The 12,236-nt window shown below is 31.9% G+C and overlaps 1 protein-coding gene across 4 annotated transcripts; it reads left to right on the forward strand.

Moving 5' to 3' along the window:
• The first annotated feature begins 2,074 nt into the window (after positions 1-2,074).
• On the forward strand, positions 2,075-10,710 carry LOC130899345 (kynurenine 3-monooxygenase). 4 transcript variants are annotated; one of them, XM_057809232.1, is made up of 9 exons: positions 2,075-2,234; positions 2,290-2,359; positions 2,933-3,123; positions 4,803-4,851; positions 4,911-4,998; positions 5,267-5,470; positions 7,867-8,159; positions 8,285-8,598; positions 10,611-10,710. In XM_057809232.1, exons 1-9 carry the CDS (start codon positions 2,187-2,189, stop codon positions 10,677-10,679), a joined length of 1,326 nt encoding a protein of 441 aa, XP_057665215.1. In that variant the 5' UTR covers positions 2,075-2,186; the 3' UTR covers positions 10,680-10,710. The 4 variants fall into 4 exon arrangements, with proteins under 4 accessions (XP_057665215.1, XP_057665214.1, XP_057665217.1 ...); XM_057809231.1 differs by lacking the exon at positions 10,611-10,710 and having other exon boundaries at positions 2,089-2,234; positions 8,285-8,724; XM_057809234.1 differs by lacking the exons at positions 8,285-8,598; positions 10,611-10,710 and adding an exon at positions 9,778-10,543 and having other exon boundaries at positions 2,099-2,234.
• Positions 10,711-12,236: the final 1,526 nt, after the last annotated feature.

A 12,236-nucleotide genomic window follows, 5' to 3' on the forward strand; every position in this document is an offset into this window, starting at 1 on the left:
TGAACAAAATCATGATTTGAAGAAAACGTTTAAGGTTGATCACTTCTAAGAATGCTGATATCTAGACAAACATTTTACGAAATCTGTCGGCATGTGGCGACAGTTATTTCGATTGAAAGAAAGTCTGGATCAGGCAGAAGAGCTAAAAAGAAGTCAAAAAAGAAGAGTGAAGCTTTGACTATACCGGCTCATAGAAAACTGGGAGTGAGTTTGCGAGAATTGGGCAGAAAATTCAAAATCTATAAGAAATATATAAACAACATTCTAAAGGAATCAAATGTAGCTCAAAAATAAAAAAATTGGCACCCAAATATTCTGAAAACAGCAAATTGAACAAATTTTTGTTCCATTTCACAAGTTTCAGTGACAACGAGTTTTCGCTCGGTTTTGGAATCATTATCGACGACGAGTCATATTTTACTTTTAACTGGGGTGAATAATAAGACTTATTGTTGTCAGAAAGGCGAGGAAGTAAATTCAGAAGTGTATTTCAAAAGACACAAAATGTTCAACTCGAAAGTTTGGGTATGGTTGGCGACATCTTCTCATGACCGTTCTCCAGCTTATAACTTAACAACTTTAACGTTCATGGGCACAGAGAAACAAATCCAATTTGAAGAGATAAGATGTTTGTTGAATGACTTATGGTAAATAAGTTGTTGGAGGTAAATCACAGCGATGGAAAAATGATAGGTATATGTGGAAAAATGTATGAATAATACCAAGAATTCCATAAATAGCTGGAAAATAACGATGGCTTCTGTTTTATCTTCATGGAAAACCCTGAAATGCAAAAAATATTAATTTTTCTTAACAAAAGACCTAAATCAGGATTGATTGGAGAATTTTTTTTGTGTTGGCAAGAAATTGTTGCGAACATTCGAGAAATCCAACTCCAATTCAATTTTTAGGGCCTCCAAAAAAATATTTTGATTAGGATGAAAGTGCCAAGTGCATAACAGATATTAATGCAGTTGTGTTCAATATAACTCCTGATATTCTACACTTGTACTACGTATGTAATGCTCAATGATGCGAATACATTAAAAAAAGAAGCCGCTATTTTTTTAGAGCATAAAGCAGATTCTGATTCTTAAACATCTAAATTTAACTTCAAGTAATATCGTAGAACATGACAATTAGAAATGCTCTTTCTAGAGAATTTTAATAAATTTAGTTGTCAAGGAAATATCGGAGTAAAACTTAAAGAGTTATATAAAATGTGTCTTATATGCGTCCACCAAATAAACAACTAAAAAATTTCCCTCTTTTAATGTACACAAAGCTCTGAATAATCCGGGTAAGTGAACATGTATTTATTCCAATCGTCAGCTTACTATCACTTAGATGAGACTGAGTCTTGTGGGTGTCTTATGAGTATTTCGTGCCCATATTAACTCTTTTCGCTTATGCTACTTACTTTCCACAAGTTACTATGTCCATTCGTCCTTGGCATAAACAAAGAAAAGGCTATAAATAAATGTCAGGAACAAATCCTGAATCAACAAGATCTTTTGATTTGCCAAAGGATACGAAAATATTAATTTTACGAAAGTGTTCCGATAATTCAGTTACTTGGAGTGATTACTTCGTTGTTCAACCAACAGTAACTGGATTTTACTCTAGAACATAAACATGAATACAATAAACTGTTAAAGTGCATGTAGATATCCAACATCTTGCAGCTTGTCTTGCTCCAAGTCAAGAAGTCTTTAGACTACAGTGATTCTTTAGTTATAAAATATGAAACACTAAATTCCTGAATGTCCAAAAGCAAGTAACTACATAATAAACAAGGCTAAAACACTCTATACTGGTTGCTATTCATGAAACTTTTCACAGAATAAAAATAATTTCGCTTCACTCAATAAGATAACATTCCATCTCCAATTAATTAATGGTACAGCACTTTTCAGACGAGTTACCCTGAATTATTTTTCCTATTGCCTGTAACATTGATAATTTTCTGAAAAACTCAACGAAAACTTTGAGGATCTTATTGTAAAATCAATGAAAACGAATATGGCTTAATTAAATTATACCTGATATTACATTCACCCCAAACGTAATATATACTACATGAAACTCAAGACTTGTAAGTGATACAAAAGTGGCAGATTATAAGAAAACTTTCCAGTACACTTTCACAGTTGATATTGCTGTTATTGATACTAAAGTGTGAAAAAATGAGCGAAAATAGCAAAAAAAGTGTGATTATCATTGGAACTGGTTTGGTAAATAATTCAGTCAATAACAATAATAGGAAATTGATACCAATCATTTTAATAGGTAGGTTCGCTATGTGCCTGTTTTATGGCAAAAAGAGGATATCAGGTCAACGTTTATGAGAAAAGACAAGGTAAGATTCAGCAACTAATTGATTTACTTTTCAATATTTCAATGTTTTTCTTATTTATTTAAACAGTTTTTATACGGTAATGTGAATTTATACCCACAGAAATTTAATTATATACTAAACTGTTCACTATTCACTTAATTATCCACTAACACTTATCTAATTATAAACATACTAATTTATTTAAATACACCATTTACTTTTTATTATTCTAATGTGATCACTAAAACGTCGGATTGTTTACTGACTCTGGTCACTAACAAATTGTCTATAAAAACAGTCACAAGAAATTGTAAACAGTCTATAAAAACTATACAAACGAATAACAGGTGCGTCTTCACGGTCTATGCTAGTAGACGATTTCGTAACAATATTTACCTTATTGTTTTAATTGTTATGTCTACTAAAAAATCACTGCGATGAATCTATTTTATCAATAAAATCCTTCTACCTGAACAATTCTTTATTACCTCCTATTTCTTATTTTCCGTATATTTTCACTCAACTTCCTCTATGCTTCAATTTTAACCCATTTCATTTACTACCTACTTATAGATATATAAATTGTTGTTAAAGATATAAGAACTGGAAAGGAGGTAAGAGGAAAATCAATAAATTTAGCTCTATCCCATCGGGGTAGAAACGCTTTAAGAGACGTTGATTTGGAAGAAGATATCTTAAAGACTGCCATACCACTTAAAGGAAGATTTCTGCATGGCATTAATGGGGGTTTGAAATCTGTTATATATGATCCAATCTTGAAAAATGTGAGTGAACCTCAGTTTTCAACAAAAAAGTACTAGTGAACCTCAGTGATAACCTCAAAAATCAGTTGATGTACGTCAAAATGGCAGCCGTAGGGCAAACAATCTATTTTCTTGTATGAACCAATATTAACTGTTCTTATTTTATGTCGTAGTGAGAATTGTATTGTTTTTATGTTGATTTTTTTTGACATTACCTTTCATTGTTGCATCCTACTAAAGATATTGAGTTTATCATACTTAAATGAGTACTTTGTAAGGTTACTGTTACTGTTACTGTTACATTAGATGAAAAGAGCTTTAGTCAGAATCCTGCTAATTTTCCACCGATATAGACATTGTCGCATACTTGCTTTTAACAACTAGTTTCTACACCCAAACACAAATAAAAGCATTCAAAACATTAAGTACTTCCAAATACTTTTGGAAACTGGATTTACAACCAATTGCTGTGTTCTGAAGTTTAAGAGCCCCGCTAAGGGAGGTGCCTTATATTGGTTTGAGTACTGGAAGCAGCTGTGACCGCTTATCGTCTGATTATCAAGAAAATTTAAAATCGTGTGTTAAAACTGGCTTTTAAGATTGTATTTACCATTCACCTATACTAAGCACAACACTGCATAGTCGAAAAGTTATAACTCTCTAAGGAGGCTCTTAGTAAAAGAATTTGGAAATATTGAAGTCTAAAAACTAACAAATGACAAAGTAAAGAATACTTATACCAAAACCATTTGTTTGCCCCTATAGTGGCCATTTTTGAATGAGCATCAATGGATTTTGAAAAGACTGGAGGGTGGATGTAAGAAGTATCTCTTACGGGAGAAAAGTTGAAAAAGTGTCCATCTGTCAACAGTAAATTATTGTTCGAAGACCAAAATATCGCTAGTGCAGCAAGTGGAAATAACATGAATTTAGCAGTTACATATTTTACGTACAATTATTGAATGAATTTTTATATTAATAGTTTTGTTAAAATAGTTATGACTTTCAAATGAGAATTTAATTTACTATCCTACTCTTATAACGTCTGGCGCAGTTTTAAATCTTTCCACTTGCTACTAAAGCTCTACCTTAATTTGCACTCTTTCAAGGGACAGTTTTTGATACACTGATAAGGTTCCTTTATTATATTTATTATAAACAATTCGGTCTCGAAATGCATGGCTATTAAGGCAGATGTACACATTTCGATAAATCGTAAAAATTCATTGTAGTGTTTCATTGCATCACACTCGATATTTAATATCGTTTGTTTGGTCTATTTACACAAATTTAGTCAATTAAAAACATGAAAACTTTTAGCATTAGCGAGATATTTTAGAATTGAAAGAGTGATGCCCCTAAATGTAGGCAGCACATTATGCCAAAAATTTGACACGTTTTCTTAAGTGAATGGGCGTATAAAAAGTATAGTACGTTACACGAGTTGTAAGCCGATTAAGCACGAAGGGTTACTTACAACTCTTGGTACGTATTATACTATTAAAAAATTGTTGCAAATAAACAGTATATATTGTAACCATTACATAATTTATCGAAGCTTGTAAATCTGGCTTTACTTCACATTCTATATCGTTTCAAATCTGGACTTATTCTGGTAGAAACTTTATATTTCCTTTGTTTTCCTCTTTTGTTAGTATTGTAAATACAAAAATGTTTTAAAAATTGATAACAATTTTCAGTGTATCTACTCCTTGGGTAGGAATTACTTGAACAAAAAATTATTAGAAGGTAAAGAGACATATTAATTTTCATTTATATATTTCAGTAAGTTTTGATATTTATTACAGCAACTAATAAATATTCGAATATTAAGTACCATTTTGAGCATATGATGACCAAATGCGATCTGTCTAAAGGAACTATCACCTTTCTTGAGTAAGTAAACACGCACCTTGCGCTTTGAGTAAAAATTTTCCAACTGTTTCCAATATGTATACCCTCTTTACCAAATAGTCTCCCGCAAAGTTTTTGAGTAAAAAAATTCAATGTAAACTTCGTATACTGATCAAAATTATGTTTTTATTTCATCAAAATTATAGTTATTATATACAATTAGTTTTCTCACCCCAGTGGATGCAACATTTATTGTAAACATATTATTTTGTTTCGAATATATCATTCTACGAAGGCATATTTGTCATAGTTTAAAAACTTGTGAGGAAATTCAGGTAACAGCTGACTTAATCATCGGAGCAGATGGAGCACATAGTAAACTACGTCTTTATATGCAACAGATGCCTCAATTTCAGTACACACAAACATATATAGAACATGGTTATTTGGAACTATACATTCCTCCTGAAAAAAGTTGTAAGATGCAACCAAATCATCTACATATATGGCCAAGGTAAGTTATCATTACTCTAATACTTCCGGTCATTCACAACAGATTATAAGAAACTAAATACTAGAAATGAGAGAATAATGAGCTCGTGAGGAATTATACTTAATTTCCATAACAAGATGGATAGAATGGTAGACAGTACAAAAATTCTAGTAACATCTTGTATCTATCTGAGTATCTGCAGCAAGTGTGATTGTATTTACCTTTCCATCGGAATAATTCTTCCATGAACACAAAGGCCAATTCCACACTTAGCAGACCTTCGCTTAAATGACTTCTAACTGACTGGACTCCGACAGGAAGTTGGATCTTTACATATAAAGATGTCTGTTGGTTGTCGACTAACCGATACCAGACGTTCGTTCGGGACAGGTACGCGTTGAGTGATGGATCGAAATAAGCTTATAGCGTTGATGATACTGTACAGGCGTTTGAAAAAGTGAAGAAAACAAAATGCTTTAGATTCATTCACTCAGTCATAAGAAAAGGTTGGGGCGCTCTTTTTACTTTTTGAAGATTTGAGAAATGATGGGGACAAGTTTTTTGACTGTTTCAGGATGTTTATATCAACTTTTGATTATATAAATGTAAGAACCGAAGATTCGATAGAACGGTGGTCGTCCTTTGCCATTGGGGTTATCATTCTTTGCCTCGCCAATAACACGTTAGTTGATGTTAGCAGGCTCAAGATATTAGAAGATTTACTGGATAACGATTTTTTCCATGACCTTGGCAATGGCTGGAACTCAAGCAGTCGGACGGTAGTTATGGCGAGCTCTGTCTTTTTTTCCATTTTTGTTAAGTGTTGAAACCGAGCAAGCTTTGTAATATGCAGGAAATATAATAGGGAACAGAGTTTCAATACTATTGGTTGTATTCCATCAGGGCCAATGGTTTTATTGATGTTATTGATTCTATTCCTGGTATCCATGAATCAACTCCTGGAAAACTGGGTGTTGTTTTCCCGAGAATCAAAAGTTGAATATGCGACTCAACAAGTCCGCAGTCAACTGTTGAACTTTTGCAAGTGTCTATGACTAATGTAGTTTTCATCAAACCATGGATTGTTGTCTGCAGAGCTCGTGATGGAGGAAGGAATGTAGGCTTCCATACATGCAAGAGTCATTGGAATTGAAGCAAACAGCATTCCAAAGAAAGTTAAAAAGGAAATCCTTTAGATGCTTCCATTTGGCCGATCTATAATGCCAAACTTTACGTAGTTTAGGTGAATCATGAGTTTGGATTTCTAGTTCACACGTTGCTGTGATTAGTTTTTGATCTAATATTCCAAGTGGTGCATGTACGGTCGCGTTGTACAGATCAGGGTTTGTTCTTAGAAACTGGTCTAAGAGGCTAGTAAAGCTACCATCTTGATCGAGGGCTCTGGTTGGTTTATTTATAAGTGGGTCAATCCGTGACTGTTGGCTTTCAGCCCCTCATCGTTTTTTTTTGTTGGAAATATTCAACCAGCGAACGTGATGAACATTGAAATCACCAGCAATAATAATTTGGATGATTTGATTGTAGCTAATCGATTATTGGCAAGGTTTGAGAATAACTATCTGTAATGGGTATTACTAGGAGGTCTGTTTAGGAAGCAAAAGGATTTTGTGGTTCTTTGAGTCGTTGTTTTTAACCACATAACATCGAATTCTGAGGTCTCGAGATTCTCTTAGTGCTGGCAAGATATGTCGTTCCTAACGAAGACGGCGAGTACAAAGTTATACTTGAATCGAGTGTGTAATTCGTTTTCAGGATATGTTGTTGTTTTCACTTTTGCTTCTGCTAGAGCCAGAATATTAGATTTCTTCAACTGCAGATGTTGGTGTGCAGCGTTCATATTCGTGCTAAGACCTCGTATATTGCAGAAAGTTACCTTGATGATTTGTTTAAAAGGCCCTTTTATAATTTTTTTTCAATCCTAGTGAAGGATTTCTGAAATTTTAAACTGTCAATTATATACTAGATACTGATATTGGGATGAGAATGATAATTGATATTAAATTGGACGCCACCAATGGAGTTTACAATTTTGTCAGGCAGTGAAGAAATAGAACCATAGAAAGATTCGAATTGACGTAGAAAATTGAGAAAATGATGAGCTACAGTAACAACTAAAAAAATGATACTTAACGGAAAATATCAAGGTGAATAGCAAGTTACAAGCTCAAAGATTTACCATTATTAATACCCGTCAAATAACAATAAGAAAAATAGGAAACCCCAGCTCAAAAGAGTATTAACCTAACATGTATGAATTACTATTTAAACAAAAAAATATTGAGAAAGTTAATAACAAGACCAATGCTACTTCTGGTGAACTGTATCAGTTAAATTTCAGTTCTGATGTTGCTTAAGAGATACTTGACTCTGCATTAATCAATCTTCTATAATTTCAGATGTGAATTTATGATGATAGCTCTACCAAATCAAGATTCTTCCTGGACGGTTACTTTGTTCATGCCGTTCAAAATTTTCTACCAACTAACAAAAAAAGAGGAGGTGTTACGTTTTTTTCAAGATTATTTTTCAGATGCCGTAGAATTGATTGGAAAGGAACAAATTGTAGATGTATTTTTGAATACACACCCTTCGCAATTAATATCTGTTAAATGTTCGCCGTATCATGCTGGATCAAAATTCCTAATTATTGGAGATGCAGCACATGCCATGGTTCCATTTTATGGTCAAGGTTTGTATATCAAAGATAATTAATAGAAAAGGATAAATATTGTTGCCAAATGGTTGAATGTTTTTTATATCATATATAACAGTGTGTGCTGATAATTCCTTGATATAGAACAAAATTTATTGTAGGTATGAACGCTGGATTCGAAGATTGTTTTCTATTGAATAAGTTACTCGATAAGAACAATGATAATATAGTAGTTACACTCGATGAGTACACTCAATTAAGAGTGAGAAATGCTCAAGCTATTTGTGATTTGGCTATGTATAATTATCTTGAAATGAGAAATTTGGTTAATACCACTTCATTTGCTTTGAGAAAAATACTGGATAATCAACTGTTCAAACTATTTCCAAATTTGTGGATTCCATTATATAATTCTGTCAGTTTTTCTACAATGGACTACCAGAGGTGTATTGAAAACAGAAAATGGCAGGACAATGTATGTTTTATAATATTATACTTCACCTACCCTTATTTTGTTCGCTCACTTAGAAATCACTTACAAGAAAAATACATTTTTAAGACAAGTTAATGAATCCAGATTTCTTCTTGAATACAAAATATGTTCTTTCATTTATAGAACTAAAATTTTCAAACTTCAGATTGAACTTTTTATAATTTATATAAGTTACATTTCCAACTATTCATGCTACACAAAAAGTTGGTCCATTTTCCTTAAGCGTAAATTCTAATTATTCATCGCTGAGTAACAAGGCACTAAGTGGCCACTTGTTGGATATCTTCTGATACTATTGAAACTAATATATTGTAAATCAAAATTCAATTCAAGTATCACACTCCTTCATATTTAACTTAACGTGTTTTCGAGTTTTAGAAATTTTGAATGGGTTATTACAAGCAAATAAAAATTAGAATTGAAAGAGAGAGAAAGAGAGGGACAGATAAACCCTATATTGTCAAAAAATTTGTAGACAAAAGCTTGTAAAAAACTAAGAACCAAACACCCAAATAACTAAATAAAGACACAAATAAAATAAAGTCTGAATATAAAGTATACACAAGAAAACTGCATTGAATAAAAAAATTACATTTTAAAATGTACATGTACATATGCAATATACATTACATGTATACATTGTCAAAATTAAACCAGATAATAAAAATAATTATACCGCAATACTAAAATAGGTAATAATTTGTATTAAAACTCAATAACAACAATAAACCAGTGTGTAGCATGCTCCGAATTAAATATTAGTGCGAAGTGATTCCAGAAGTACCTGGCCCAACAAAGAAAATAAAAAAATATATTTATTTTTCAACGTAATCTCCCTTTCCTAATACACTTTTCCCATTTTCAATAAGTTCAATACCTTTTTTATAATAAGAATTCTCAAACTCCTCAAAATAGCCATTAACTGCCGACATCACTCCTTCATTGTTGGAAAATATTTGACTACCCAGCCATTTTTCAAGTCTGGCAACAGAAAATAATCCGATGTGGCTAAATCTGGCGAATAGCGTGCATGAGATAGCAATTCAAACTTTCGGCCACGTTCATGCCACGGCAACGTTCATATTTTGAATCTTCTAAAGGAGTCCAGGCAGTAATCTCTGCTGTTAAGTTTGAGAAATATCTAATAATTCTCTTTTCTAGTTTGAAGATGAGTTCAAAGTGAATCGCGCCACACCTACCCCAGAAGGGAAGGACATATCGGAGATGCGACTCAATTATAGCATAATGAACTTTTATAGATTCATGTGTTTGGTTCCGTGGAAATTGATCTTATCGCAAATCAGACAGAACTTAATTTTTTAGATAAATGGACAATATGTAACTCCCATTTCAAATAATTGTCTACGACAAGCACTAAGATTCAACGACGCCAATGGTGGTGTTATTTAGTACAAAGGGTTGCAATCTATTTTTATATGAAAAAACTTGAGTTTTAGAAACGTTAAGACACAGAAGATATAGCCATTGACATGCCTTATTAACCACCACTTACCCGTACGCATTTTTAGCATTGTTTTTAAATATCATAATTTTGATTTCGAATTCACTGGACTCGCGGTGGTTTTACTATTTTGATATACTATGAGCTGTCTCACAAAAAAACAGATCAAATTACAGCTGATCTGGTTATAGCGTTGAATTTAAATTTTATTCCTCGTAGTTTTTATTGTATTACTATGTTCAAAGTAAAACAAAAACGTGTTAAAGAAAAGTTTTATGAATAAATGTTTTAAACAAATGAATCTGAACATCTAAATAAGATTCATAACAAAAGTATAAACGATATTTGAAATGTTGAACCCTAAATTAATTATTGGCAAACTTCTTTATTTAAAATGAAACTAATTTTAAATAGTAATGAATTAGGTTACTCAAAAATCTTTCCAAAAATGATTCACCTACTTAAACCTATATGAAAATCTAATACCTTTGTCAAAAATTACGAAATAAGACTTATAGACATTTTCTTTCAGGTATTACGAACTGCTTTTATTATTACTGGATTGTTCATTATAATATCCTTGTTGATTTCCAGATATTAAATTTTTTTGGAAATATATTTACTCGAAATAATGCTTTTTATTTCTATACTTTGTATGTATGCTAGATACAATGATTCACTGAAACCTGAAAGATCTATTGTCTTCCTTCTTTTAATCAGTGTGTTTTGAACATAGTGATTCCTGATCCTTAAATAAATTTCATGCTTCAATTTAATCAAGTTTTCCTGCTTTATACATAATCCTCCCATTTGTCAAGCCTCATTCAGAATTTCAACTATTATGGAGTTCAATTAATTCAATTCATTAAACTTGTTAAAGTGAAAAACTTTATTATATTTCAATAAATTAATCTGCGACTAGAAAAATAGGAAATGGTTTACCAGAGGTTCCAACAATAAATAAATACCTGCAAAAAGTACACTAACCAATATCCTCAAAACCAATGACCTCAAGAAAGTCTATAAAGCTGCAGATATTTTTAATGAATTTAATACAAAAATTTATGACTGGTTAGGTTAGTTTAATAACTATTAATGACATTGAACTGTTTTAAGAAACAATATTAGGAAAATTACTACATGTTATTTGAAAAAAAAAGTCTAATTTTTGTCAATAATTTGTTTTACCTTTTATTTCTTACCTGATAACATATCATTTAGAAAATTTACGACCTTTTAAACTTTTTTTCAGTTGAGGAAAGAGGTGATAGTCGGACGGTGCCAAATTTGGTGAATAAGGGGAGTGTTCTAGTAATTCAAACCCTCAATCACGAATTTTTTGCATCTCAACATGAGATTTGTATGCAGGGGCGTTGACCTGCAGAAACAAAACACCTTTGGATAGCTTTCCGCGTCTTTTCTATTTAATTACTTCCCTTAGAGTGGTCAGTAATGTCAAATAGTAATCTCCAGTTATTGTTCAACCCTTATCCAAAAAATCAATCATGATTACTCCATGGCAATCCCAAAAAACTGAAGCAAGAACTTGTCCAACAGATTTTTGGACACGAAACTTCTTAGGTCTTGAAGAACCAGAGTGTCGCATTCCATCGATTGTTGCTTTGTTTCTGGATCACAATATTTTGTTTTTGCATTGAACTGGTCTAGGCTAACTAGATATCAATACATATGATAAAGAGTATATCTAATAGAGTAAACTAATTAAGGAACTAGAATAATTTTGAGAAAAAGTTTAGTGAATGAAAAATTCATTTTTTTTTATATATATACTTATTGATAACACTGATGAAAAGTCACTGCATATACCATCAGACACCGAAATTTCTAGTATTAATAAACTCTAGAACATTCACATAGTTTCAGTCTTTTTCCCCGAATTTCCTAGTATTAGAAAATTCCAAAACCTTCAAGTAGTTCAAGTATTACTTACCACTTGTGAAAATCAGATGAATTTTTTTTCCAACTATTGATTCCAATTTATCTTTACTCGACTGTTAACAAGATTGAACTTCCTCAAACATTCTAAATCAATCATAATAAATTGCAATAATTTTGGAACTCTCCAAATCACTCCAAAAATTTTTAGGACTTTCTAGAATATACTAAATCGGTATAATAGTTCAACACATTCTGGAAC

This window comes from Diorhabda carinulata, chromosome 11 (assembly GCF_026250575.1).
Source record: "Diorhabda carinulata isolate Delta chromosome 11, icDioCari1.1, whole genome shotgun sequence".
Classification (NCBI taxonomy): domain Eukaryota; kingdom Metazoa; phylum Arthropoda; class Insecta; order Coleoptera; family Chrysomelidae; genus Diorhabda; species Diorhabda carinulata.

Excerpts from the sequence above, each read along its gene's own strand:
- LOC130899345 (XM_057809231.1), top strand. The coding sequence starts at position 2,187 with ATGAGCGAAAATAGCAAAAAAAGTGTGATTATCATTGGAACTGGTTTG. Across the intron at positions 2,235-2,289 it reads TTATCATTGGAACTGGTTTG|GTAGGTTCGCTATGTGCCTG; the intron begins GTAAATAATTCA and ends TCATTTTAATAG. Across the intron at positions 5,471-7,866 it reads CATCTACATATATGGCCAAG|ATGTGAATTTATGATGATAG; the intron begins GTAAGTTATCAT and ends CTATAATTTCAG.